The sequence below is a fragment of the Artibeus jamaicensis genome, unplaced genomic scaffold (genome assembly GCF_021234435.1).
Source record: "Artibeus jamaicensis isolate MK-2021 breed Jamaican fruit bat unplaced genomic scaffold, CSHL_Jam_final scaffold_1689, whole genome shotgun sequence".
Taxonomy (NCBI): domain Eukaryota; kingdom Metazoa; phylum Chordata; class Mammalia; order Chiroptera; family Phyllostomidae; genus Artibeus; species Artibeus jamaicensis.
In genome coordinates this window covers 7,517,408-7,544,262 of record NW_026522029.1, presented here as the reverse complement: position 1 = coordinate 7,544,262, position 26,855 = coordinate 7,517,408, and the positions used below count along the sequence as shown (strand labels likewise).

General features: G+C 61.4%; 1 protein-coding gene across 3 annotated transcripts; it reads left to right on the top strand.

Moving 5' to 3' along the window:
- The first annotated feature begins 3,703 nt into the window (after positions 1 to 3,703).
- KCNC4 (potassium voltage-gated channel subfamily C member 4) lies at positions 3,704 to 25,084 on the top strand. 3 transcript variants are annotated; one of them, XM_037152500.2, is made up of 4 exons: positions 3,704 to 5,756; positions 15,234 to 16,170; positions 18,180 to 18,383; positions 23,950 to 25,084. In XM_037152500.2, the coding sequence occupies exons 1-4, from the start codon at positions 5,079 to 5,081 to the stop codon at positions 24,009 to 24,011; spliced, it is 1,881 nt and encodes a 626-aa protein (XP_037008395.1). In that variant the 5' UTR covers positions 3,704 to 5,078; the 3' UTR covers positions 24,012 to 25,084. The 3 variants fall into 3 exon arrangements, with proteins under 3 accessions (XP_037008395.1, XP_037008396.1, XP_037008394.1); XM_037152501.2 differs by having other exon boundaries at positions 23,888 to 25,084; XM_037152499.2 differs by lacking the exon at positions 23,950 to 25,084 and adding an exon at positions 20,560 to 23,541.
- Positions 25,085 to 26,855: the final 1,771 nt, after the last annotated feature.

The following is a 26,855-nucleotide window of genomic DNA, read 5'->3' as shown; positions in this document are numbered from 1 at the left end:
CATGTTCTCTGGACCTAGGCTGGGCATCTACCGCAGCCGCCTTGAGCAAGGAGGGCTCTGGGGGTCCACTCAGCTGGCCCTGGTCATGTGATTCCTGTGAACACTGTTCTACATGCAGAGGCCACGTGGGCCCCCGTGTCCCGCTCTGCCCTCGACCCACGCCCAGGTCCAGCCCAGTCTCCCAGAGCTCAGTGCTGCTCCCTAGGCCTGAACTCCCTCAAGGAGACCGTGCCTGCAAGCTGGCCCTCAGGTGCCTTCTGCCCCTTTGATTCCAAGTCCATGGTTCACAAGCTCGGAGTCCTGGCCAGGCCTGAGCTTGTGGCCTGCACCCTTCTGGTCCTTTCCCTTTAAGAGCTGGGCCATCAAAGGCCACACTTGGAGATCCCCAGATACACTTTCAAGCAAATTTTCCCAGTAACCCAAACCCTGGCTTCAGCCTTGGTGCAGAGCCATTCTAGCTGACCCCTACAGGCCCCTCGGGCTGTCCTCTACACTGGGTCCTCCTTGGACCCCCCTGGGAAGGCTCTCAGCTTTGATCTGCAGCCTGCTCATCTCTGCAGGCTGCCGGGTGGGGGTGGGGGTAGGCGGGAGGGGGGGAAGCAGGGTTAAATGAACTGATAAGCAAACAGGAGGCTTGCAGCCTCCTCTCACCCTCCCTTCCTTTCTCCTTCCAAGAGGGGTAGGGCCCTGTCAGCCTCCCCTCAGTGATGATGGCCGATAAAGCAATTCAATTAGCCGGGCTGGGGAGCAGGGCAGGCTGGGAAAGGGTACCGGCTCCTTGACCTGGATCTGAGGGAGAAGGGGGTGGTCCCTGGCAGGAGCCCGAATGCCAACAGAGGGAGGTGTGGGTAGCAAAGGACAGGACCTTGCTCTGGCAGCCATGGGGCCTGCCACGAGGCCTGGAGCCCTCTGAACAAGTGGAACCCAAAAGAGAGACTGCACGCAGAGAAAAAGGAGAGATTTCTTGTCACCTCCAAGTGGCTGAGCCCCTCCACCCAAGCTCTGGTGGGATGAGGGGAGGGGAAATGGCTTTGAGGTCAGGCTCCCCAGCTTGCCCTGGTGGGATCAGCCTCCACTCTGAGAATAGGGCCCTGTTTGAGGGGCTGCAGAAAAGCTGCAGGTGCTGGGAGGCCCCCTTGCGCCACTCTGGACTCAAACGTGCTTCTCCTAGGCCTTTGCTACCCTTGGATTCCCGGCAAGGGAAGCCCATGGTGGCCGACACTATGGCCTGGACTGGCTCCTGGACAGAGGAGTTGGGCCCCAAGGGGACTAGGGTGGAGAAGAGTTGGTAACCGAGGGAAAGAAGATGCCGAATTAGGAATTTCTAACTCTGAGTGCTTCAGTCTTGCTTCAGCCTGTCAGCTATCAAGGATGGAAAAGGGAAGGAGCAGGCAGAGTCCCACATGGGAGGGTCATGCCGGCAGAGATATATGAGGTCCTGGAATGGATGGGAAGTCCAGAATCAGCTGTCACCCCACCGGTTCGCCCCCTTTTCTCTTGATCAACACAGCCCTGAGCTGAGGGGAGGTCTGGCGCAGGGTCTCCTCACACCACCAGGGGGCAGCACCCACCCTTCCAGAATAGATTCACTGCAGGTTAGGCAGGGGGCTCTCCCCGCTTCCTGGGCTGTGCTTTGAAGAAACAGCGTGACCTCACAAGCGCAGAACTGGTGGGAGACGAGCCCTAGGATGCCAACTGCGGCAATGAATCCCCAGAAAATTCCAGAAGGAATTAGCCCAAAGCTCTAGATTAAAACCTTCAGCCAATGCTGAGGCCCTCTCTGGAGGCCGGTGGCCTGAAGCTGAGGTCCCCAATTCAGGAGCTTGTCAGCGCCTGAGTCAGGGGCCCTTCTGCCTGGTCACCTTCATCCCACTGCGCCTCCCAAGCTGGGCCCTCTGATTCCTTTGGCTCTTCCGGGGTTCCCTTACTCTCAACGCCAGCTTTCTGACCTCCTCTCCAGGCTCCCCCTCCCCCGCGCAGCTTTCTTCCTCCCCCATCCCCCACTTGCCAATCACCATCCGCAAACACCGCAGAACGGAAGCAGCACCGAGAGCAAGAGCGCAGAGATTCACTAGGGAAAGCATGGGGTGGGGCTCTGTCGTCGTGATTGATTTCCAGTGTCTGGAACGGCTTCTGGCACATAGTAGGACTCCAGAACTACTAATTGAACGAACAAATGACTCAGGAGTAAGATGGGTTTTCACCTCTCCCAGCAGCCTCTCCCTTTCTTGGGATGACTGAATTCAGGCTGCCCGAAGAACAGAAAGGGGCGGGGCCAGACCGCAAGGGAGTTTGCCTGTGCACAACCAGGCTGGACTCTACGGCTGCTCACTACAGACCGGTCCTTAATATTCTCGCTATGGTTCTTCTCTCCTCACTCCAGCTTATGGCCAGGCCTGGATCTTCTCTTTCCAGTCATGTTTGGGATTTTCCTTTTTTTGCCGCAGGAAGCTCGAAGCCAGCTAAACTCTCAAATGCAGACATCAAGGCCAAGGCGTAGGGGGACGAGACACAAACGGGGTACCAGTAAATGTGTGTTTCTGGCTACAGACCAGATGCCCCACCTCCTCTGCCTATTAACACAGATCATCGTCATTTTGGTTTTCTCGCTCCAGCATTAATGAGGCTTTGGCTTATAAGAGTCCCTTGAACGTGCACTGGGCTTTTACCCTTTCCTCCGAGCACCCAGAGGCCCTTGACTTGCTTGTCCGGTACTGCCAGGCACTCCTGGTCTGGAAATCCGATGGTGTCCTGGCGGACATGTCAGTCGCCTTGCATTTCTGCCTTAAGATCCTCCTTACATCACCCAGACGGACCTGGAAGCTGCCCGAGACTGTAAAAAAATAAAATGAAAATTAAGATGAGGCTTAATTTAAAGATGTAGAAGAGGTTCTGGACTTAAAAACAAATGAATCTGGAAACTGCTTTTGGGATGAGGCCAGTCAAGTCGGCCGGTGCCTTAATGCTTTGGGCATGGCGGCTTCTCAATTACTTAGCAGACAAGTTCTGGGCGGCAGGCACTGTGGGAGAGAGCAGGATGAAAACGCAGTGCCTGGGGGAGCTGGGGTCAGACAGGCGGACGGGACATAACAAGGGCAAAGTCACACGGCGGTGAGTGAAACAGCAGCAGAAACAGGACGGGGTCACAGGGCAGGGCCGGCAACAACAGGCCTGGGCTTAACTTAATGGTCTTCCAGGCCCAGCCACCCGGCACCCGTAACAGCGCCAGGACTCCAGTTCCTTTCCCCCCGACCAGGAGCCAGCGTGATCCCCCTTCCACCGCGGGGGCTCCCGTGAGTGTGACAGAGGAGGTAAGCATCGAGACCCCGGGCAATTGGGCCTCGTTGGGCCCGGCAGGCGGAGGATGGGGGCGGGGTGGTCAGGAGGCCCAGCAGGGTGTCTGGGGCAGAAGGGGACACCATCTCTGCACTCGCTTTCTTATCCCGCCTCCAGTCAGCTGCAATGAAACCACAACAATGAAACCAGCTTGGCCGGGAGGGGGCTACAGAAACCGCCAGAAGGGGAGAGCGGAGGTTAGAGGTCAGGGGTGGAGAGCGCTTCTCTGTCACCCGGGCTGCAGTGGGAGGAGCTGCGGACTCGGGGGAGGCGGGGAGCCGGGCGGAGTGGGGCGAGTGAAGGTGGCGGAAGCGCGCAAGGGTGGCGCGCTGGGCTGGGCGCTGGCGGCGAGAGGGTTACGCGCCTCGGCTGGGCTCGGCCTGGCCGAGGAAGGCTGAGATCAAGCCGCCGAAGCCCTGCAGCTAGCCCTATCGGCCCCGCGCCACGCCCCGCCCACCCCGCCCAGCGAAGGGCGCGCCCGGGCGAGGCGGGGCCCAGAGGAAAAGGCGCCACCGGAGAATGGTGTCTGCTAGCATCGCCGGAGGGAGACAGAGAACCCCTTGAGCCTCAGCCCACCGGCGCCGCGGCGTCCCCCTCCCACTCGCTAGGCCACCTCTCGCCCACCCCCTGCTGCGAGCCAAGGCCGGCGCCCCTCTCGGAGATGGGTAGACGCGTGGATGGCAAGGCTCCCAGCGCCGCCAGATCACAGGAGCCCGGTGCCGGGGCGCTGCGCTGAGGCTCCCACTTGGCGCATCCCGGGAAGCCTGCAGGTGTCCTTGGCCGCTTGGCCGCCACCCGAGAGACTTCTTCACCAGTGCCCAGATCCCAGCTCCCCGGAGCAGTCCTGCCCCCTGGGCTTGGCGCAGCCAGGACGCCCCGTCTGAGGCCCCCTTCGCCCCAGCGCAGCCTCCGCCGCACACCACCCAACCCAGCGCCGTTCCCAGCCGCTGCCAGCCGCGGACGCAGGACCTGAGGCTCGCTCCTGCGGGTGCGCTTGTTTTCCTGCTGCCGCCTCGCCCTGCGCAGCCCCCGCCCGCCCGATCGCCGCGCTCAGCTCAGCCCCGCCCGCCATCGGTGCCCTGCGCTGGATTTATGAATGGGGGATAGAGGCCACATGCCGCCGCCGCCGCCTTGTGTTGACCGCACAGAGCCCGGGCCCGCGGAGCTCCGGCTGCCGTGAGAGCGTCGGCCCGGCCCCGGCAGCTGGTCGGAAGACTTGTTGCTGCTGCACTGCCGCCACCACCACCGCGGGGAAGCCGGCCGCTACCGGGGCTCGGCGCGGTCAGGGAGCCAGAAGGTGGCCCGTGAGAGTGTGAGCGCGCGCGCGCCCCGGAGCCTCGCGGTGCGCGGGGACCGTGCGCCTCCTTGCCTTCTGGGGGTAAAGTGGGGGTGTGTCCCGGGCGCAGAGCGTCTGAGTGTCCAGTCCCAGCGCGGGAGCGTGTGTGTGCTTGCCCCTGCTCCACCCCCGCCACCTCCGGCCCCTCGCTGGGGTTCTCGGCTCTCCTTCCCCCCTTCTGCCTCCCGCCCCGGGCTGCCTGCCCAAACCCCAACCACCTGTGCACCAACTCCTCCCGCTCCGTGCCCCGGGGGGGAGGCAGGGGCAGGGCCACGCCGCAGAGGGGGCTGCCGCCGCCTCCTGCCTCCTTGTCGTCTCCTCCCCCTCCCCCGTCTGACGCTGCCTCCTCGGGAAGGGTGTTTGGAGGGCAGCGGCCGCCCCAAGCCGAAGCCCCGCAGCGCTTCTTATGATCAGCTCGGTGTGTGTCTCCTCCTACCGCGGGCGCAAGTCGGGGAACAAGCCTCCGTCCAAAACATGTCTGAAGGAGGAGATGGCCAAGGGCGAGGCGTCGGAGAAGATCATCATCAACGTGGGCGGCACGCGACATGAGACCTACCGCAGCACCCTGCGCACCCTGCCGGGCACCCGCCTCGCCTGGCTGGCCGATCCGGACGGCGGGGGCCGGCCGGAGTCCGATGGCGGCGGCGCGGGCAGCAGCGGCAGCAGCGGCGGCGGGGGCTGCGAGTTCTTCTTCGACCGGCACCCGGGCGTCTTCGCGTACGTGCTCAACTACTACCGCACCGGCAAGCTGCACTGCCCCGCCGACGTGTGCGGGCCGCTCTTCGAGGAGGAGCTCACCTTCTGGGGCATCGACGAGACCGACGTGGAGCCCTGCTGCTGGATGACCTACCGGCAGCACCGCGACGCCGAGGAGGCGCTGGACATCTTCGAGAGCCCGGACGGAGGCGGCAGTGGCGTGGGACAGGGTGACGAGGCCGGCGACGAGGAGCGGGAGCTGGCCCTGCAGCGCCTGGGGCCCCACGAGGGAGGCGCGGGCCCAGGAGCCGGGTCCGGGGGCTGCCGAGGCTGGCAGCCCCGCATGTGGGCGCTCTTCGAGGATCCCTACTCCTCCAGGGCGGCCAGGGTGAGTGGCAGCAGCCTGGGCCATCTCTCGGGCCTGCACGGGGGCGGGTGGTGGTGGGTAGAGAGGCAGGGAGGATCCTCACCCAAACTGACCCCGCTTTCCGCCACTTCCCTCCCCATCCCCCCAGCCTTCCAAAGACCCCCCGGGAGTATCACACCCCCGCCCTGTCCCCTGCACGCTTCATCAGGAGATGGCACACACTTGACTTACTACTTGGACCCGGCCGCTTTGCTGTGTCGCCTCCCAGTACTTGGGGGTGTGCTTTGCTGAGCTCTCCCCACCTTCTGTCTGCACAGGCCCCCTGTGTTGGTTTACCCTCACTCCTCCTCTGCTGGGGTCAGGCTGGGTTTAGGGGAAGAAAACTACGGAGTATGTTTAGTGCCCACTCTGTGGCGGGCCCTTGGTGAGCTGCCTCCAGGTGCGCCACCTCATTGAAATCCTCCCGCAGCTCGGAGTGCCGGGAACTAGGAGAGGGGGACACTGGCTTCCGCCTCCTCTACTCATTAAAGGGAGAGCTGGGACCAGAAGCCGGGCCGTGGTCCCAGATTTGGGGAAGGCCTCTCATCAGGGTGACAGGATGCCTGCCCCGAAGGTTTCCTGGACACCCGGGTGTCTGGGCCTCCCCAGGGGTGAGGGTAATTGCACAGGAAGGGCCTGATGCCTGGGCCCTGCAGGCCCCCACGGCCCGTGGCGGGCCACAGGCTGCCTGGTGATGAGCCCAGATTTGTGGCCGCTTCTCCCTGCTGCAACACTGCTCGGCTTCCCCGAAAGCCCTGGTCCAGGGTTCTGCTGGAAATGGGTGAACAGGGTGGGCTGGGGGCGGCTTCGTCCCTTCCCAGCACTCCTTCCCTAAGTGGATCCAGGTTCCCTAAAGGCCCCTCGGTGGGAGGGGGTGGTGGGGCAGTGGAAAGCAGCCCTGAAGGGTGGCTTTAGATCCTTTGAAAAAGGGAGCCCTGGGCTGGTGTCTGGTCTCGTGGCTACAGCTGAAGCCTGGCGGGGGTCTCTCTGGGACACTGTGTGTTGGGTCTAGGGACTGGTTATGTCACCTCTGGTGTCCCAGGTTGTCATGCTGCTGAGTCTCAGAGCCCTGCTGCCTTCCCCAGCACCTCCGGGGCTGGTCCTCCCCCTGGTCATGGAAGGGATTCGTTGCACACCCCCTCCAGGCAAGGGCGGGAGATGGGGCAGTGGGGTGCAGGCAGGGGCCAGGCGGGCTTGCTAGACCTGGGTGGGTGGATATCCCGCCTGGAAGACAAGGGAGGAACAGGGGCTTTGTGGCTGTGGCCGTGGCAGGCCAAGCGGGGGCTGCAGGTGTCCCAGGGCTGGAAGGCAGGGACCTTCTCCAGGGCCCAGTGAAGCCAGGGTCAGCTGCCCTAGTTCCTTCCCTCGTGGCCCCCATGCCAGCTCAGAACGAGGTCACGCCCTGGCCTGGGTCTGCTGTGAGTCCCATGGGCCTCTCAGCGTAGTCCCCTGACCGTGCGGGTGTCCTCTCTTGGCTGTGTACCCTGGGGGGGAGAGACAAGCGCAGATAATTCAGGCTCTTCTGAAGTGGGGGGCAAGGGGAGGGAGGAGGAGGCAAATTTAGCTTGATGGAGATGGGACCAGCCAGGGGGAATGAGTGAGGTGCCAGGGGAGCCAGGCCCTATTCCTGAGCACCCCGGGCTCTCTGGGGACTTTGCACCTTCTCGGGTTCTTCCCTCTTGGATTCCAAGGGGCAGCACCATCAATGAGTTTATTTCCTCTTCACCTCACTGGACAGTGGCCCAGCCAGGGGCTCTGAGCTTACTCAGCCCCTTGAGGTCCTCCAGGCCCAGCATCCTTTTGGTGTACAGTCACGTCAGCCAGGGCGTTCCAGTTAAAGTGGGAGGTTTGGGGCCAGTCACGGGTCCCCATGGAAGCAACACGGAGACCAGGACTCAGTGCTGTTCAGCATCATGTCGAAGCCACTGGACCAATAGCAGAGCCAGCAACCCACCCCGGGTTTCCGGCTTCTGGTGGTTGAGACCAATGTTGCAGCTGCCTTGGGCTTTGGAGAAGCCCCTGCCACTGAGCCCTGGCCTCCTGCATAGGAGCCCAGGCAAAGGGGGCCTCCAGCTGTTCCTGGGACTGAAATGAAGATATAGAATTTTTTTTAATTAACTAATGACAACTGCGACTTATTGAGCACTCCATGCTTATAGTTGGCACTAGTCTCTAATCCTCCCAATGAATTTACCGTGGAGGCATTATCCCCACTAATAGACCAAGGCTGCAAGAAGGTAAACAACATACCCGAGATCACACAGCCACCCAGTGGCGGCCGTGAGTCAGAGCCAGGGCTCCGGACCCCCTAGCCACCAACCCCCGCTGTCCCACGTTTCCACAGGCCTTTTCCACTAACGGTGGGGAGCTGGCTCCTTTCTCACTCTCCTGTGGAAGGTGTTCCGAGGGTCTGTACTTCCCATGGGTGACATCGGAAAGCTCTGGAGCAGACGGTGACACTTCCTCTCTTACCCCTCTGGGCCTGGGCCCTCCCCACTCTGTCACCTGGGTCTGTGTGTGTGCCTTCCCTGGCAGGGGCCTGCAGTGCTGTGCCCATGGCCTTGGGGTCCTCTCTGAGGGCCTGTGGGGCCCAGGAGCAGGACTCCCCCCAGGCATCTCTCCGCACGCAGCGTCTGGTTTGAGTAGTGTGTTCTGACCTGAGCAGACCAGACACCAACGGGAAGTGAGCTGAGCTGATTGTGGGAGCCTGTTGCCTAGCTACTGGCCCGGCCCAGGTCAGGCAGGGGTGTTCACCCTTGTTCCCCTCACTGTGGCTGGGCCCATGGGCCGAGGTGCTGTGGTTCCGTTTCTCCGGCCAGACCTGGCAGCAAGCACGAGCTGGTCCTGTCCCCACCTGCCCACTGTCCTCAGTCCCAGGTGGAGTGGGGCTCAGGGACAGCCAGGGTGGCTTTGCAGGCCAAGAGACCAGCGGCGGTTTGGGAAGCAGCCAGAGCTGTAGAAAAGGGTCTTCAACCTTTCCCGAGAGCGGGCAGGAGGCTGATGTACGTAACGTGGGACACTCGCCTCCCTCACACCCACTCAGCAGAGGTTCCAGGGGCTGGGCTGGCCTAGCTCACTTATCAACCCTCTTGAGGATGAGAGTCCTCCTTTGGCGAAATCAGTCCCAGGGAAGAGTTTTCTCATGAGGTTTCCCTTCTAAGGAGAGGATGTGGTGCAAGGGGTCCCTACCGCCCCGCAGGCAGCTGGAGCTGGGTTTGCACGCTGATGAAGCATCTGCTGTGTGTCGGGTACTGTCTCCTCTGCTTTCTTTGAATATCTCATCTGGCCCATGTCAGGCAGGGATTATTAACCTCACTTTACAGAGAAGGAAGCCGAGGCCCAGAGGGGCTTGTTCAAGGTCGCCACTCGGTGGTAAACTAGACTCAAAACCGGATCTCGTGAATCCACGTCTGCTAATGTGGCTGCCTCGGCACCTCCTGGGGCTGCAACCCGGGGGTCCTCTGACTTAGGGGGGCTCAGAGGGGCCCCTCTGCTGTCCTGCTGTCCCTTCCCTCACTTTACCCTCCACACAAAAGCTCCCGTCTCCTCCGTCCCCAGAATTGCCCGTGTCTGAGCTTGCTCTTGTTTTTTCTCTCTGTAGGGCTTCCATAGGACAAAAACCAAGGAGACTAGGCATCCCTGGCCCAGGCTGAGGACTGAAACCAAGGCCTTCTAGAGGGGAAATGCAGAGCCCAGTACGTTTGCCCCCAGGCCTGGGCATTGCCTGGGACCAGCTGGCCAGTGGGCATGACAGGCTTCGGAATGAGGACAGGGGTCACGGGTCCCTCCCCTCCGGGCTAGGGAGAGCCAGCCAGCTGAGCCCAGGTGCTGGCTGCCCTGCCTCCTGCAGTACCCCCGGGGGGGAGGGAGCCCCTCCATGTCCTCTGGGGGTCAGGTGGGGGTCAGGCTGAGGCCTTCGGCCTCCTCCACCCTCCACCTGCCCCGAGGCAGCCTCCACATCCTCCTGGGCTGATTTTCTGTTTTTCTCTCTGGCCCAACATTTGCCTCTTGAACATCTTGTCTGTGGATGACGAGGTGTTTCTGCTGCTGGTTGGGGTTGGGTGTGAAGTGGGGGAGGGGGTACCGTAAACTTGGGCTATTTTGGAGAGTCAAGGGAGGGGCAGGCAAGGCTGGGCCTAGGGAACAGGCAGCCCCCAGGCCCCTCCCCCGCCCCACGGACAGCATGGGCTTGGGCGCCAGCGCACCGGTGCCATCCTTGTGTCTGGGCGTGCTGCTGGCCACGACCTCTGCCCAGCTCCCTGCTGGGTGATGGTTACCCGGCCCCCAGCAGGGGTCCCCGTCAGGCAGTAGAAGGTGCTCAACCTGAAGAGCCAGAGTCTGAGAGCCCAGGTGCCTGGAGGTCTCAGGCACACCACACACCTTTGTCCCCTCTAGCCCCAGCGAGTGGGGCTGACCATCTCTCCTCAAGACAGCCCCCCTGGGACCAGGAGAGGGGGCAGGCAGCCCGCTGGGCTCCAGTCGTTGGGAAAACATTTACCGTCGGACATCGGGCCGGGCTCTGTCAGTGTAGAGACGAGTCAGAGGGACTGCACGTCCCTGAAAAGGGCCAGGTCAGGAGCAGCTGGTGGCCGTGGAGGGAAGTTAGGTGACAAGACACAGCAATGACAATACAAGACAGATCAGGAGCGGTGTCCCAGGAGTCTTAAAAGATAAAGTTCAGTCGGAGGCAGGGGGAGGAAGGGACAGGGGCGGGGGCAGTGTGCAGGGCGGGGTCCACAAGGAGGCAGAAGGTGAGCCGGCAGGCCCTGCAGGGTGGTGACTTAGCTCCCTGAGGTAATTTTTGGAAGGAGGCAGGTTATAAATAAGCAAGTTTTCAGTGTGGGTGGTGTCTACCCGTGCAGACTGAGGAAAGAGGGGAGCTTCTGGCCAGGGGATGAGCTTGAGCAGAGAAAGGACAGCTTGGGATGAGGATGGGCAACGTGTAGCTGGATGAGCCCGGGGCCAGTGGCCCGGGCTGGGCTGGATTCCCCTTGGGGCAGGGACTCCCTGGCTGTGGGCAGCAGCTCAGGGGCCCTGAGCGGCCCCGAGTACTGGTACAACAAGTGTGGGATTAGGCAGAGGCTGGCCCTGAACCCTGGAACCAGTGTGGGTCCTGGCTGTGGGTCCGAGGGCCCAGGTTCTGCCTTGGGGACACGGCGGTCTCATAGGGCGGGCAGGCTGTCCCCCAGGAGCCTGGGGACAGCTCAGAGGTGCCCTGCCTTGCAGATGCCCGCTCCTTCCCTCCTCTTAGTCCTCGGGGCTGCCCACTTCCTTCCCAGCACTTCCCGGGCCCCGGGATCTCGCTTCCCCAGAAGGCTCAGCTCCTCATCTCGTCCCCACAGTGCTTCCTCTGCAAGTGCCTTCGGCTGTGTTCTCACATTTCCTTTCTCCTACACTTCATCCTTAATATAGGTTCCCGGGCATGAGTCTCCTTATGTTTATCTGTCCATCTGTCTCCTTGGCCCTCCCTCCTTGGGCTCCCTGGCCCTGCCCCCACTGGTTGTATTCAGTTTCCAGTGACTGGTGTCTGTCACCTCCCCACCACCCCCTGGCCTGTGCCAGCTTCCTGAGACATTCTCTGCTGAGTTTGACAAATACCATTTCTCTCATCCTCAAGGTGGCCCTACAAGGTAAGTACCACCCTCAGCCCCACAGCACCTCGAGCGTGCTGAAGCCTCAGGGCCTTTGCCCTGCCAGTCCCCTCTGTCTCTCCCCTCCTTTGGGTCCTCTCAGAGCCCCTTCAGTCTCTGCTGGGGTGTCAGCCTGGCATGGAGGCCTGGCCTGAGCCCCCTGTTTGAAACGGCTCCCCCAGCCTCCCGCTCCTTACCCCACACGGTCTTTATGTTTCTCTGTGCTTACACCATCTGATATACTATCTGTTTCACTTTTTCATTTGTTGACAGTATCCTTCCACTAGAATGTTAAGGCCTAAAGGACAGGGGTGTCCTGTTTTGTGTCTTGCTCTTCCTCAGCCCCCAGAACAGTGTCTGGTGCCTAGTAGGTGCTCAACTTTCTGTTTGGTGAACCAAGATCAGAGAGGTTAAGAAACTTGCCCAGGGTCTCCCAGGAAGTAAGCAGTGGAGCCCACCTTGTGCCCAGAAGTGTGTGGCTTTCCATTTTCATCAAGGACTGTCCCAGGATGAGCTTGGTGGGGGAGGCTGGTCACAGCACTGGACCACTCGCTGAAATACCTGTGTCTCTGGGGACAGGAGTGCCCCCAGCCAGCCAGAGGAAGGGGCCCACGGGGAGCCACGAGCTTGGAGGAGCAGTGGTCCCCTGCCTGGAGCCGAGGCCTCTCCTGTCCCAGGCGATGCGACCCTGCACCCTCCCAGATGCCAGGAGAGGAGCTAACTCAGCCTGGCCAGTTCACAGGGGCCTGGCTGTTTTGGCAGTTTTGGCAGTTTTCCGCCTGGGCAGTTCTGATCTCCAGCAGAGCCGTGCCTTGAGTTCTCTCCGAAGCAGAGTGGTCCCTTTCAGTAGGGGCTGGTGAGAAGGAATATTTCAGGCCCGTTGCCTGCTGTGTGGGGTGGCCCAGTGGGGTGAACGGGAGGCTTGAGGCCGATGACCCCCCCATCAGGAGTGGGGGGAGGAAAGCACTGTGCCTGCCACCAGAGGGGACAGCCTGGTGAGGTGACAGCCCCTATTGCAGGCAGGGCCCCCACTGTCAAGCAGTCGTATTTGGACAGTAACGTAGTGGAGAAAGGAATGCTCGGGGCCCCGAAGGGCGGCATGTGCACGTGCCCGCCCCTGTCGTGGCTCGGCCTCAGGTCCGCCTGTCTTCTCAGAGGGAGGGCTTCCTGGACCTGCCGGGCACCTGCTGCCAGCCCCGGAGAGGGGGGAGGGGAGACGCAGGCGCCTCTAGGTGCCGTCCAGGACGGGTGGCCTGTCCCACGTGTTTGGGCAGAGGGCCAAACTGGAAAGAGCTGCAGCCGAGGGGCAGGAGACCCGGCCCTCAGGTCCACCCCGAGCGAGTCTTCTGCCCTCTCTGGTGCCTGTGAGAAGTGGACACAGGTGGCTACCCTTTACCTGCCCTCATCTCCTGGGGGGGGGGCGAGGGGTGGAGGTGACTAGATGGGACAGCTCAGTGTTAAAAAAAAAAAAAAGCTAAAGTTGAGTGAACTCGGCAGGAATTCAGGGGGTAAATCCTAATGCAGGCAGGGTGCTCCAGACCTGCCGCTCAACCAGACCTGCCGCAGAAGGACCTGGGGCAGCAGTGGAGGGAGGCCCAAGACATGCTCCCGGGCCTTGCAGGTGACCGTGGCCCAGCCACGTGGCCCTCCCTGCCCTCCCCCTCCGCCCCACCCCTTGGCAGCTCCTCCTGAGCTTGTTTTTCTGAATCACTAATTACCTTCACACTGGGCTCCCAGGTGGGCAACTCTCCTGGTTAGCTTTTCCTCGGAGGGAGCAAGTGACGGCTTCCCATGCTTCTTGGCAGCGCCGCCCCCACCCCTTACCCCAACCCCCTTTGCTTCCAGGGGGTGAACATCAAGGCCAGGAAAGGAGCTTGAAATTCACCTTCCTAGGGAAAAGCAGGCAGGAGAAGCGCCAGCAAAGTGGTCAAGTGGAGGAAGCATCTGCCACCCCCTTCCATGCTCTCGCTGGTCAGCTTGCCATGTTCAAGTGCAAATAAGTCTTAGCGTGTGACGGGTGTCTGTCCTAAGCCACAGGTCCACATCCTGAAGGGCGACACGGTCATCAGGGAGCTGGCTGGGAGCAGCAGTGACAGCTCAGAAAAGGCTCCCCGGGGCCTGGGAACGGGCCCCGCCCTGGAGGAGGTGGGGATGGGTGTGAAGAGAAGGCACAGCCTCTGGTGTGAAGCAGTGCTGAGTTCAAGTCGTCTCCATGTTTTCCAGGCTGTGTGACGTTAGGCAGGTGTCTAACCTCTCTGATCCTCAGTTCCTCCTTTGTAAAGTGGGAAGATGGGCCTGTCTCACAAGTCCCTGGGAGGGCGGAAGGCGACAGTGCACATGGAGGGCCCCACTGTGCCAGGCACGGAAGACAGAGCCGATGCCCGTTCATTCCCAAAGTTCCCTCCTCAGACTTGCTCCTCCTCCAGAGCCCTGGGCGTGCCGCCCCGACCTCCCTGTGTCCTCCCTTGGTGTTTAGTGACAGGGGGAGCAAGGCATGTGCCCCACACCGCCCCCTCCTGGTGCAGACTGCCAGCGAGGAGGGCAGCTCCGAGAGGCGTCATTCATCAAGCAGGGCAGTGCCATGGCGGGGAGGAAATCGGGCATGGGGCAGACACAGGGGTGCTATGTCCTCTCTCACCCACCAACTTTGGCTCGGCCCTGTGTTCAGAAAGGAAGTCCCCCACCCATCCACCCACCGAGCAGAACAGGCGGCGTGGCGGGCCCTGGACCCCGGCTCCCGGTGCCCTGACAGTGGTGAATGGCATCGCATGAATCACAGACGAAGGCTCCGTAATTGGTGCTATTACACATGCATTTCATCTCCATTCATAATGATTGGGCACTTAAGCCCAGCCATTCCTCTGCCGAGTGCCACCGTGGTTCTCCTCGAGACCCCAACAGCCGTCGGGACCCGCTGCTGCCACGCTCGGATCCTGGTGGGGGCAGTTTCTTCTTCTTCAGAGCTCAGGGTCCAGGAAAAGCCCGCTCTTGGGGAGGGGAGGGGTGCCTGCTCTGGCCACACTGCCCTGTCTGGTGTGTATCTTCCTTCAGGCGCTCTCACGGGAGGGGTGGTCAACTGGGACACCCCAAGGTGAGAGGCAAGAGAGGCTTGGACTTGGGGCTTCTGGAGGTGGGTCGTGGCTGGCACTTAATAGGCTCAGGTGGTAGAAGGAGGCCCGGGTCATTCCCTCGAGCCACCTGCCTCGGGGCATTTCCCATAATGCAGTGGGCCTTAAAGTTGAGTGTGCCTTGGAATTATCTGAAAGGTGTGTTAGAACAGACTGAGGGGCCCTCCCCCGAGCATTTCGCATTCAGGGAGTTCAGGTAGGGGCTGAGAATTTGCACTCCTGACTAGTTCTCTAGTGACGCTTGGCTGCAGGTCCTGGGTCCCCCTTGGAGGAACAAAGCCTCAAACCCTGGCCCAAGAGCTTGTTAGAGTGCAGAGTCCCAGGTCCCGCCCCAACCTCCAGGGTCAGAGTGGCATTCTAACAAGGTTTCGATGACTCACCCCCACGTGACAGAAGACTTGAAGTGCACCTGGGTTACAGGTGGGCAGAGCTGGCCAGTGAGCAGGGCAGAGCAGCTATCATCAGAGGCTTCAGCCAAGAGCAGCCTTGAACTTCTAGGCACTGGCAGCGATTGGGAAATACGGCCTTAAAGCCCCCAGGGAGGTGGATGAAGAGCCTGTGAGGAGGGATTCTAGCTCCTGACTGCGCTTTAATCCCAGCCCTCACCATCCCTAATGGACTGCCTGGTGACCCGGGTCCCCACCCTCTCCACCCAGAGATCCCTGTCTGAAAGTTGTCCCCACGCTCTCCCCCACCCACAGGTGGTGGCCTTCACCTCTCTCTTCTTCATCCTGGTCTCCATCACCACCTTCTGCCTGGAGACACACGAGGCCTTCAACATTGACCGCAACGTGACGGAGATCCACCGCGTGGGGAACATTACCAACACGCACTACCGGGTCGAGGTGGAGATCGAGCCCATCCTGACCTACATCGAGGGCGTGTGCGTGCTGTGGTTCACGCTGGAGTTCCTGGTGCGCATCGTGTGCTGCCCGGACACGCTGGACTTCGTCAAGAACCTGCTGAACATCATCGACTTTGTGGCCATCCTGCCCTTCTACCTGGAGGTCGGGCTGAGCGGCCTGTCGTCCAAGGCGGCCCGCGACGTGCTGGGCTTCCTGCGGGTGGTCCGCTTCGTGCGCATCCTGCGCATCTTCAAGCTCACGCGCCACTTCGTGGGGCTGCGCGTGCTGGGCCACACCCTGCGGGCCAGCACCAACGAGTTCCTGCTGCTCATCATCTTCCTGGCGCTGGGTGTGCTCATCTTCGCCACCATGATCTACTACGCCGAGCGCATTGGCGCCAGGCCCTCCGACCCGCGGGGCAACGACCACACGGACTTCAAGAACATCCCCATTGGCTTCTGGTGGGCTGTGGTCACCATGACGACACTGGGCTACGGGGACATGTATCCCAAGACGTGGTCGGGGATGCTGGTCGGGGCGCTGTGTGCACTGGCCGGGGTGCTCACCATTGCCATGCCGGTGCCGGTCATTGTCAACAATTTCGGCATGTACTACTCCCTGGCCATGGCCAAGCAGAAGCTGCCCAAGAAACGTAAGAAGCACGTGCCGAGGCCGCCCCAGCTCGAGTCACCCGTTTACTGCAAGTCAGAGGAGACCTCGCCTCGGGACAGCACCTACAGTGATACCAGCCCCCCTGCCCAGGAAGAGGGCGTGGTTGAGAGGAAGCGGGCAGGTGAGGCTGGAGGTCTGGAGGTCTGGAGGGAAGGCTGCCTCTCCCGCGTGGCTGAGGGCATCCCCCCGGTGATCTTCCACCCTTGGAATTTGGAATTGCACTTGCCTGCTCTGGGCTGCCCTAAGCGCTACGCTTAGGCAGGAGCTACTCGTGCCTTTATGAGGGCCAAGTGCTGAGGCTGACTCTTCCTCCCCTTTGGTTATCTGATAGCTTCCCGAGCATCAGGGTCTGTGGCGTGTGTCCCACTGAACTTGGGCTGCAACGGGTCTTACTTGGGGCTGTAAGGAAGCCTAGGTTTCTAATCTCATCTTACTCCCTCTGCTCTGTGCCCTGAAGCTAGTCACTCACCCTCTCTGGGCAGAGATTCCTCACCTGTGAAATGGGAGTGATATTAATACCCTACCCCCAGGCCTTTGATGAAACCCAAACAAATGACAGAAACGAAAGTCCTCCGAGACATCAAACCCACTTTACATATCTCAGACACTGTCATTGTCTGCTGGAGGGCAGCACACTGTTCTTCCGAGGTGTGTGGACACAAGAATCACATCTCAACACGTATGAGTCTGCCGCCTCTTGGCCAGAAAAATGTGCTGATGTAACAGCAGCAGGAAGCTGCCTTCTGTGCGGCACAATCCAGATCCAGTCCTGGGCTCAGGGACTCACGGGAACGGACGGGACCTTCGAGGCAGTGGCCCAGGCAGGGCTGGGAGTGGTCACAGCAGCCGGTCCCCAGGTCCTAGATAGGTAGGGCCTGCGTATCTGAACCCTGTTTTTCAAAGTCAAGAGGGGCCACCGGGGAATGTCCCTACCAACTGAGTCAGGAGACAGGAAAGGAGGTGCGCTGGTCAGGAGGTGCACCTGAATTGGTTTAATGAACCCTCGGCAAGGTGGAGTTAGGTCAGAGGGGCCACCTAACTGGTGGATGTGGGATGGGCTCCTAAGGGAGGTGGGATTCCTGGTATGGGGAGCCACTGGGTGCTAGGCCATCGGGGACCTGGGGGTGGGCCAGGACACTGAGGTAACGGCCCCTGGCTAGGCTCTGTGGGCGAAGTGGGACTCGTCTGCTGGGACAGGTGCCTGACCAGGGACGCTCACCTGTGGGTGCCTGTCACACATGCCAAAGCCACTCAGGGGCCTAGGGCTTCCATTCCTATCATGCCCCCTCCAGGCCCCGCTAAAATGCTACCCACTTCCCTGAATAGAGATCCCCAGGCTGGTGCCCCAGGGGCTTTCAGCTACACCCCGAGGCCCATTCAGGGCTCAGAGGGAAACCTGGTATCACAGTGTGCAAGCCCACAGGCCAGCATTCAGCTCTCACTGACCAGTGGCCGTCAGCCACGCCTTAGCTGGACCCTCCCTGCAAGACCACAGTCAGGGCATTACCGGCCAGTGCCAGGCTGCTGCCTTCAGACCGAGGGGTCCCCCTTCTCCAGATCCAAGGGTTCCACTCCGCCTGGGCTGCTGCCTGAGGGAGCCTGAGGTGAAGAGCCCACAGCAGCCAGAGCCGAATGGGGCCTCTTCCACCCCAGCGTCCCCCAGACCCAGGGGAGTCCCAAGTGCAGAGAGCTGTCTAGCTCGGGTGCCTGGTGAACAAGGGTGATTGCCTTCAGGGGGTCTGAGTAGACAGCCGTGGAAGCCACTCTGTTCATGTCACCTTGGTAGGGCCACCCAGCACCCCAGCAAGCCAGGCATTCTCTAAGTGGGTACGCTCGTCAAGTGTCAGCCTGAGCCAGACCCAAGGAGGGAGCAGGGTCTGCTGCCTGCCGGGCCGACCTCCCAGGGCAGCCGCAGCCGACCTGAGACTCGATGCTCAGGGCACCTATCTCCCAGGAAAGATGCTCGGCCCAGGCTGGGAGGGAGCCAGCATCCTGCCCCCCTGCCCGCAGGACCAGGTCCCCTGCTCAGGATGACGTGACACACCAGTCTGGGATCTTAACTGACCCCAGGTGACCCTGTGAGGAGGGTCCGCAGCCCTCACGCGGTGTCCCTTCTGTCTGCCCCTGTAGATTCCAAGCAGAACGGCGAGGCCAACGCGGTGCTGTCTGACGAGGAGGCAGCGGGCCTCACCCAGCCGCTGGCCTCCGCCCCCAGCCCCGAGGAGCGCCGGGCCCTGCGCCGCTCCGGCACCCGAGACAGGAACAAGAAGGCCGCCGCCTGCTTCCTGCTCAGCGCTGGGGACTATGCCTGTGCTGACGGGAGCGTCCGGAAAGGTACGGCCCCCCAGGCAGGGCAGGGGGGGAGCCCCCACAGAGCTGGGGCTCCTCGGTGTCCCCCACAAAGCTTGAGGTCTCCTCCGCCCCTGAGGCTGTGGCCTCCATCTCCTCTGCCTCGGAGGAGCCCCCACTTTTAGGATGGGTGCCCTGACCCCCGGTCCCTGATTTCCTTAGAAAGGCCTGTGGCATTCTCAGAGGTACCCATAGTTTGCTCCCCAGGTGCGGGAAGACAAGTGCTGACCGCAAGGGGACGTGGGATCCCTGCCCCACCCCCCAGTTTGTTACATTCCCCTCCTCTGGCTCCTGCTGAGACCTGCAGGCCTGGCTTCCCAGGGTCACGGCCTGTCTTTCCTTTGGCCTCCCTTACACGCAGCTTAGGCTCCCCAAGTAAGCAGTCCCATCAGCCCTGGGGAGGCCCACCTCCTCCGTCCTGCCGTGGGGGGCCTGGAGCCCAGGAGGGGCTGGCCCAGCTCTGCAAGCCCCTGGGATGTGACTTGAGTAGAGCCACAGGGTGACCGGGGGTAGGGTGCAGGAAGAGTGTGCACCATCCAAGGAGTGTTCTGAAGAACTTGGGGAGCGCAGGGGGGCCGCCCACGGCCTCCTGTCCCGGAAGCCTGCAGTACCACCAGTGGGCCCGAGACCTGCACAGGCCCAGGCGCTGGAGTCAGGGGTCTTGGCCTGTGAGGGGCAGGAACGACCAAGGATGGCTGAGGGCAGGTGGTGGCTGGGGACCAGGGTCTTAGGGCTCCTTCTTCCCAGCCCCCTATTATTTGTCTTTCTTTCCCGACCGGTGATCTAACCTCCCTGAATACCATCTGTTTTCAGAATCCACCCTGACTGCCCCAAAACAAAGCCATGCCCTGGTTCTTGGGCCACCTTTTAACGAACCCTCCTCTGGCCCAATCCCCCTGCCGCTTCCCACTGTCCGCAAACCCCAGCCCGGGTCTGGGTTGACTGAGGCAGGGGCAGTGGCTGCTGTAGGAATAGCCTGTGGTGTCTCAGTCTTCCCAAGGTTGTCCCCCCAAGGATGCACCCTCGCCTGTCCAGCCGTGCAGCCTCCAGAGCCACCTTCCCAGGCCCCTGGCCCCGGCCCTCTCAGCACCGGGCCTGAGGGGCGGCTGTCAGCCCAAGCCCCACTGGCCGTCAGAAGCAGAGGCTGCCACCTGGCAGCTGGAAGGAGGTGGCCCAGAGGAGAGGCCCCAGCCGAAGGGCGGCAGGTGGCTGGGCTCAGACCGCTGCACCTTCTCCTGTGTCCCACTGGTCATGCCTGGCCTCCGTGTGCCCCAATCCTCTGGCTCTGGAGGTGTCTCTCTCCCCTGCTCCCCACCCCAAACACACAGAGGCTCCACTGTGTCCTGGTCCGTCCCAGACCCTGCCCTGGCTGGGGCACACCAAGTGGCCAGCCCAGAATGTGAGGGGGGCCCCCCTCATGTAGGACTTGAGCAGCCCTGCTTTCACCCCAGTGTTGCGAGAGGCTCAGTGGCGGTAACGTGGTGGAAGAGACTGTGCGGGTGCACATGAGGAGGGACTTCGAGTTATGGGGAGCGGGTGACCCCCAGGGAAGGGGTCACACATGGGCGTGCGTGGCACCTGCGCCCCACCACCAAATCTCTCTGGGTGCTCGTGGGGCCTGGCTGCTCTATTTTTCAAGATGCCTCCACACTGCTTCTTGGCAACAACCGGGTAGCTCAGCCAATTAGAGTAACCTTCGAGAGGGAACAGGTGGGTTGCCGGGAAACGGGCCGTGCAGCGCGCTCGGCAACTTTCCCCTGTGCCAGACTCTGCCGCGCTCACTTCTCTGTGCTCAGGCTTCATGGAGGACCAGGAGTGGGTGGGCGCAGGCCTCTGCCAGCCACTGGCACGGTCCCCCTTGTCCACCTGTAGCTGTGCATGCGTCAGAGTGAGAGCCACCTGGGAGGAAGTTGGCAGGTGCTCTCTAAGGCTTCCAAGGCCTGAGGAAGGAGGGTGTTGGGGCCTTCGTGCAGCTGGAGAGGCACTCAGGGCAAAGGTCAGCTGGGTGTGTGACCCTGGAGTCCATCCTAAGGAATCCAGGTGACCCAGAGACCAGGGAAAGCCAGGGAGCCTTTCCCAGGTAGGCCTGTCCTGCTGGGACCCCTGGAGCTGCTCAGGTGAGGAGCGAGCTCTCTGACCCCTGTGCCTTTTCTTCACCAAGGCTGTGAAAAGTCCAGGAGTCTAAACAACCTATCAGCAGCGGCTGCAACCAGCCTGGGGCTGTCTCCACTGGCATCGAGATTCAGCTCGCCCTACCCTCCAAGAAAGCTCCTGTTCTCCCTCCCCACCCGCCCCCTCCCCAGTCCACCCCCGGGGCACTCAGCCTCGTAGCTCCGCCTCTGCCCTCCAGCCTCTGGGCCCGCACTCACAAGCAGGCACACCCATGCCTGCCAGCCCCCATTCCTCCTGGGGCCCAAGGGACCTGGGCCAGAGGCAAGAGAATTTAGGCCCCTGAGCTTCCTCCACGGCACCCAGCTCCTCAGAATGCTTGGGTCTGGGCCCGAGAGCAGGGGGAGATTACTCTCTGCCCCTATCCTGAGCTGGAAGGGCTGACATGGCCCCAGGACCTGTGACCCTGAGCCCTGCCTCTCCCACAGGGTCCCACCTTAATCACAGCAAATACATTTCCATTTCCTGTGGCCTTCAACCAGTGAGCAAACAGCCTGCAACCAAACATCTCTGTCTGTCTGTCTGTCCATCCCACACCCCAACCACCAAGGAAAAAGGCTGTCCTGTGGGGCATCTCTGCCGGTGTCTGGGGGCCTTCTCTCCCGAGGGGAGCAGTGGCCCCCACCTCTCGGAGAAGAGACCGCTGTTCTCCAGCTCTGGCCTGGGGCGCACATGGGGTCCCTAGAGTCCGAGCCCCAGGATAGGCCGCCCGCTGCGGGGGGGCCCTCCATTCCAGGTGATGCCCGGAAGTGGGGCCCAGCATCCCATCTGCGCTCCGAGCCTCGGCACCCCTCACCACGCTGCACCCTCCTCTGCTTCCACGGCAGTTTCTCTTTCCCCCTCTGCTGCCTCACACTCCCAGCCCAGCCTCTGAGTCGCCTGCCGCTCCCACCCAGCCTCTGCGCTCTGTCTTGCTGCCAGAACCAGAGACTCATCTAATTTCTATAATTAAGTGTATTCATTTACCTAACGAGCCCAGGAGCACAACAGATTTGTGAGTCACTGTGTGATGGGGTACACCCTGGGCAGGGGCAGCCGAGGGGTAGTATGGGGACAGCCGTCCGGTCCCCACCCCTCCTGCAGTCAGCCTGCCACTCCCAGGGAGGGCTGAGCCCCAGCCCCTCCCCTGCCCCCCAGTGGTGCACAGAGCAGGGCTCCCCGGGCAGGCCCTCCGAAGCCTGGGGACGGAGGGGCGTCGTTTCCTCTCCACCTGATGGGAATGAGACCTGGCAGCAGAGCCGTGCGCCTGGCCATTTTTAGAGTCAGATTATGCAACTTCGTGGAGGGAATGACTAAGGAAAGGCAGTAGCTGCTTCGTCCGGGGTGGGCAGAGATGGGTACGGCAGGACGGTATTTGGGAGGATGCCGGGAAATCTGGGGGCCGTCCCAGAAGGCAAACTGGGCAAAAGGGTCAGATCCTCTCCCGGAGGGCGGGCAGCCTCCCTGGGTCTGAGTCTCCTTCAGCCTCAGCCAGACCGGAATGTGCCTTCCAGCAAGGTCTGTTCCAGGTGGGAGCCGGGGTGGCCCAGCCCTGCTGCAGTCTCCGGGGCCCGTCTCCCACTTGCTTCAAGAGTTGGGAAGATACAGGGGTATCGGTGCGACCACCGTGAAGAAGGAACAGGTCCCTGTAGGGGGCAGGGACAGGAAAGCCCTGTGGATGAGGATGGAGACGCCAGGAAGCTTCTCCCCTCTCCGAGTGCGAGGGCTCAGCTGCTCCTTCGTGAGGACAGCTTCAGCCCTGCCCCCACAGGGCTCCCTGGCTCTGGGGGCCCGGCTGTGACAGAGGCGTGGTGCTCAAGGCGTCCAGTGTAGCGTGGGCCCCACAGCTCTTTCCCCCTCTGACTTGCATTTCTGCTTCTGGGGAACTGAGGTGGCTATTTTGGCGGCAGCCCTGCGGTTGTCAGGAGCCCAGGTTTCCACGGCACCCACCGCCTCCTTCCCTCCCACAGGGACGGGCGTGCTCACAGCACCCCTGTGGCAGGCACAGATGTCCCTGGGCGACATGATGCAGGAGTGCCAGGCTGGGGCCCCCAGCGCCTTGGGAGTGGGGCTCCCATACGTCCCTCCCAGCCCTGACCCCCATCCGAGAGACCCAAACCCTACAAATGGGAGAGCCGAGTAGGCTGTCTGCCCCTCTCCTTCTCAGGACCTCAGCCTTCCCAGGGTGCTGAGGAAGGTTCTGGAACTCAGAGAGACCCCGGGCTCTGCCTGGGGAGGCTGTGCCTGCAGGGCCTCCAGGAAGGCCCTCCTTTTAGCGACAATCTGAGAGCACAGTCTACTTCACCTTGCCTCATGAATTGGACCTGTACTTGTCTTCTAGAAGCCTTTCTCCTCTATAGCTGGGGCTCAAGCCTCTCCTTGCAGAGCAGGGAATCGGTCTGGTAGGAGTTGTTAACCTTACCTCCCAGTTTGTACTAGGGCTCCTAGAGACCCTAGTGCAAGGCCACTTCTCAGCCCCCAGGGCTTCTAAGAGGAATGGCTGTGAGTTGGAACCAGAGGAGGGGGTGTCTGTTCAGCCCCGAGCCCAGGCTTCACTGGAGGAGGTCAGGAGGGGGGCTGCCATTCACAGGCTTCCTGGGAGAGGAAGGCCTCTGCTCTTGGCAGAAAGCGTCACCTTCCAAAGTCCCTGCCCCTGCAGCAGCCTCCCTGCCTGTCCCAGCTGTGCCTGCACTGGGAGGGTAGGGCAAGGGCAGGCCCCGGCCACTGACCTCATAGGCTTGGGGAGAATGCCCAGAGGGCTCCCTGGGGGCTTTGCTTTCTGGCCTTCTCTCCTGACCCTCCCTGTGCTCCTGCCAGATTGAGGAAGGGGGCTGGGCAGGCTATGTCAGCCCATGGAACAATGGCATGTCCCCAGGTGGTAGTGGCAGATGGAGCCGTGGGGGGAAGCCCAAGTGGGGTGGGTGGTAGCCCGGGTGATGGCTTGTGGGTTACAAGCCAAGCAGGAACCTCTCCCACCCCCCTGCCTCATGCCAGGCTGCACAGCTGGGGTCCCTCTCTCCACTGCACTGGAGCTTTGAAGACCCGGGCTAGCAGTTCCCAGAGTTCATTTCCTCAGCACGTATGGAGATGAGCTGTGACATCACGTGGGAGGCCCATCGGCCCAGAGCTGGGTGGGCAGAGGGACGATGAAGGGGCTTCCCCCATACCCTGACCCATCCCTGCTCTTCCTGGCCTCTTAGCCCTGGGTCCCCGTGCTGTCCAGCTCTGCTCCTGGCCTGCTCTCCTGCCCACAGCCTGTGGGTCGGCAGCTGCCTGCCTTCTAACCTCTCATTCTTTGTGTCTCCCTTCCTTTTGCTGAACGCCTTGCCCTCTGCCTCCAGAAGGCAATGTTGGGCCGAAAGCGTGCGTCCCAGTGTCTCACACCTGTGCTCTTTAAACACAGAGACCTGCCAAGACGCCCTCTCGTCCAACTATGCCCAGGCTGAAGTGCTCACCCTCTCTTAAAGCGGCACCAGCGAGAGAGAGACAGGCAGACAGACAGAAAGCCAGAGGCTTAGGGGAACTCTGGAACCCAGGCAAGAATCTTTCGCTGGGAAAGACGCAGATATCCTTGTTTGCACAAGACTGATGGAAAACCTCCTGTGTGACCCTCGGGGCCCGGAGCCATCCGGGTCTGATGTTTTGTTCTGTTGTACATTGAAGAGATATATATGCACATATAGTATCTATATTCATACATACTATACTCTTGTGTGTAGTGCACGTGCTATTGGTGGTCTGTCTTCGTTAGGCTGTCTCCCCAAGCCCTTGACCCTCCCCCAGACCCTGTTCCCATCCCTTCCCTGATTCCTCATTTCTGCCGTACGTGTGTGTGGAACGTCCCAGGAAAAGTGGGCCTGGAACTGCGGGTCCAGCTGGGTAGTCCCAGGCTAGACTCCGTTGGGGGTGTGACCCCTGGGGGCCGGTGGCCTGTGGAAGGCTGGATTGCCCCCCAGGGTCACTGCTCCACTGGCCCCACCCCACCCCAGATTGGGGTTCTACCTCCCACCCCACGCCCCAGTTGTGGGGGGACTTCCGGGGGCTTCTCTGCGGTTTTTCCCACTCTCCCCTTGCCTGTGTCCTTGACTGAGGGGGCATTTTGTCTTTTTTTTTTTTAACGTTGGGTTTTTCTGTCTCTCTCGTCCACTTGTTTTTAAAGATGCTGCTGGGCAGACTGGCAGGGAAGGGGTCTGTCTGCCCATCAGGCTCAGGGGTCTGAGAAGGGGAAGCCTTGGGCGAGCGGAGACCAGTTGCAATACTGTACTTCCTGGCCAGTGGCCAGAGGACGCGTGCAATAGCAGAGGCCAGGTGACCCCTTCGACCTTGGCCTCTGCCCCTCCCTCAGCCCTCCCGCTCCTCTGCCTCGCTCCCCTCCTGCCCCGCCCCGGTGTGGGTCCTTTTCTAAAGCTGTCTCCTCTTGTGTGTCCGAGGCAAGCCGCGGCTGGGGGCCCATCGCCCTGTCTGCATGCCTTCGACTGTCATGCTGTGCTCCACTCTCAATAAAGACACCTGGAGCAGCCGCTGCTCCTGCTGTTCCAGTGACTGCCTCCGCCTCTCCTTCCAGCTCTGGGTCTGTGGGGACCTCCCTGGGCTTCTGTCCCAACCCCTGAGACAGGCGACACCCTCCGGTCCTAACCCTGCCCCCCACCAAGAATGGCACAGATACTCAGAGGAAAAGTGAGCTGGCCGAGGCCTCGTGATTAGCCGGGGACCCCCTGCCTGCAGGCAGCATTCTGACCCCGCCATCGGACCTCCCACCACCCCCGTGGAAGCCAAGGCTGCTGTTTGTGTAGTGAGGTCCACCGTATTCCGGCTCGGCAGTGCGGGGGGGGCCTCCCCTCCTCCCGAAATCGCACCATTTCTATGTGGGCCAGGGCCCTGGGGAGGGACACCAGAGTCGTTGAGATGCCTGGATGGCTGGCGAAGTAAGGCTGACAAGGCCCTGGTGGCACAGCGGAACCACAGAGGGCTGGCGAATGAATGCCTCTGAGGCCCAGAGAGGGGAGGCTGGGGCAGTGGGAAGGGACAGTCAGACGTGGTCCTTCAACGTGGTCACACTCAGAGGGACACACACGGGGCCGCCTTCACAGGTGCGGAGCCTGGGCAGTTGCTCGCAAGGACCCCCACGCTCTCAGCTGTCGGCATCTTGAAGTGACGGGTAACTACAGAAGAAGGGGCCCTGGGTTTTCATTTTGCGCTGGGCCCAGAGAATTACCTAGCCAGGCCTAGGTGCATTGTCTGTTCCCCTTACTCTTGCCTGGCCTCTTACTCCTGCTCCAAACACAAGAGAGTCATACAGGCCTCAGGTTACAGTGTTGGCCTGCCACTTCCTAGGTGGGCCACTTGGGACAACTCAGGGAACCTCAGTTTCCCTGTCTGTAGAATGGGGATAATGGTAGCCTCTATTTCGGGGCCCTTTTTCTCTGTACCATGTGCAGTAGATGGGAGGAGGCATTAGCTCCTGCCCCACCCTTTTCCTGGAGCTCTGGGCCTTTCGTCTCCAGGTTTCTGCCATCTCCTTGTCCAGCCACACTGAGAGAGGACAGGAGCTCACTGGGGGCCGAGTGAGGAGGGCAGGGCTGAGGGCAGGGAAGGTGCAAGGGGAAGCCTGTTCCTGAGGCATGAGGGGAATCGGGCCGGAGCTGGGCCCGCAGAGGCAAGGCATGGCAGGCGGCCAGTTGTCAATTAAAGATAAAACCTCTCCTCCGACAGTGAGGGCAAGTCGGGCTTCCACCCCCCTCTGACAGGAGAAAGCCATTTGCAGCCAGGCTCGCCTTGCAGAAGCTTGGCGGGTGATAATGGGGTGGGATACTCGGTTGGCTCCATAATGATATTACGCATCAGGGCCCACGTCCAAAATGGCTGGGTTTTTTCCTTTTTTTTTTTTTGGAGATCATGTGGAACCATTTCATGATCAGGGGCTGAGAACCCAGCCAACAAGCAGCCCCAGGGTGCCAGGTGCCATAGTGGCCCTGCAGGGACCCCAGGAAATGCAGCTGGGGTCCCCGTGACACCATCAGATCCCTGGAGGAGCCAGGTACAGTGGGGCAGGGAGCTCAGTGAGAAGCAGGAGAGTGCCCTCCTCCTACCTCCCAGAAACTGCAGGCCCTTGTCTCTAAGAAGACCACGCTTGGCTTCCTGTGGTCCCCGCATCTGGAGAGGAGCCCCAGCTAGGGAGCTGGTTAAAAGGGCAGGACCCTGGTGAGAGAGACTGACTTTGGTAGTCAGAGAGACTTGGGTTTGAGCCCTGGCTCCATCACCTCCTAGTGGTGTGACTTTGGGCAAATGACAAGGTAAGTGACCCTCGAC

Excerpts from the sequence above, each read along its gene's own strand:
- KCNC4 (XM_037152499.2), top strand. The coding sequence starts at position 5,079 with ATGATCAGCTCGGTGTGTGTCTCCTCCTACCGCGGGCGCAAGTCGGGG. Across the intron at positions 5,757-15,233 it reads ACTCCTCCAGGGCGGCCAGG|GTGGTGGCCTTCACCTCTCT; the intron begins GTGAGTGGCAGC and ends CCCCACCCACAG. Across the intron at positions 16,171-18,179 it reads GGTTGAGAGGAAGCGGGCAG|ATTCCAAGCAGAACGGCGAG; the intron begins GTGAGGCTGGAG and ends CTGCCCCTGTAG.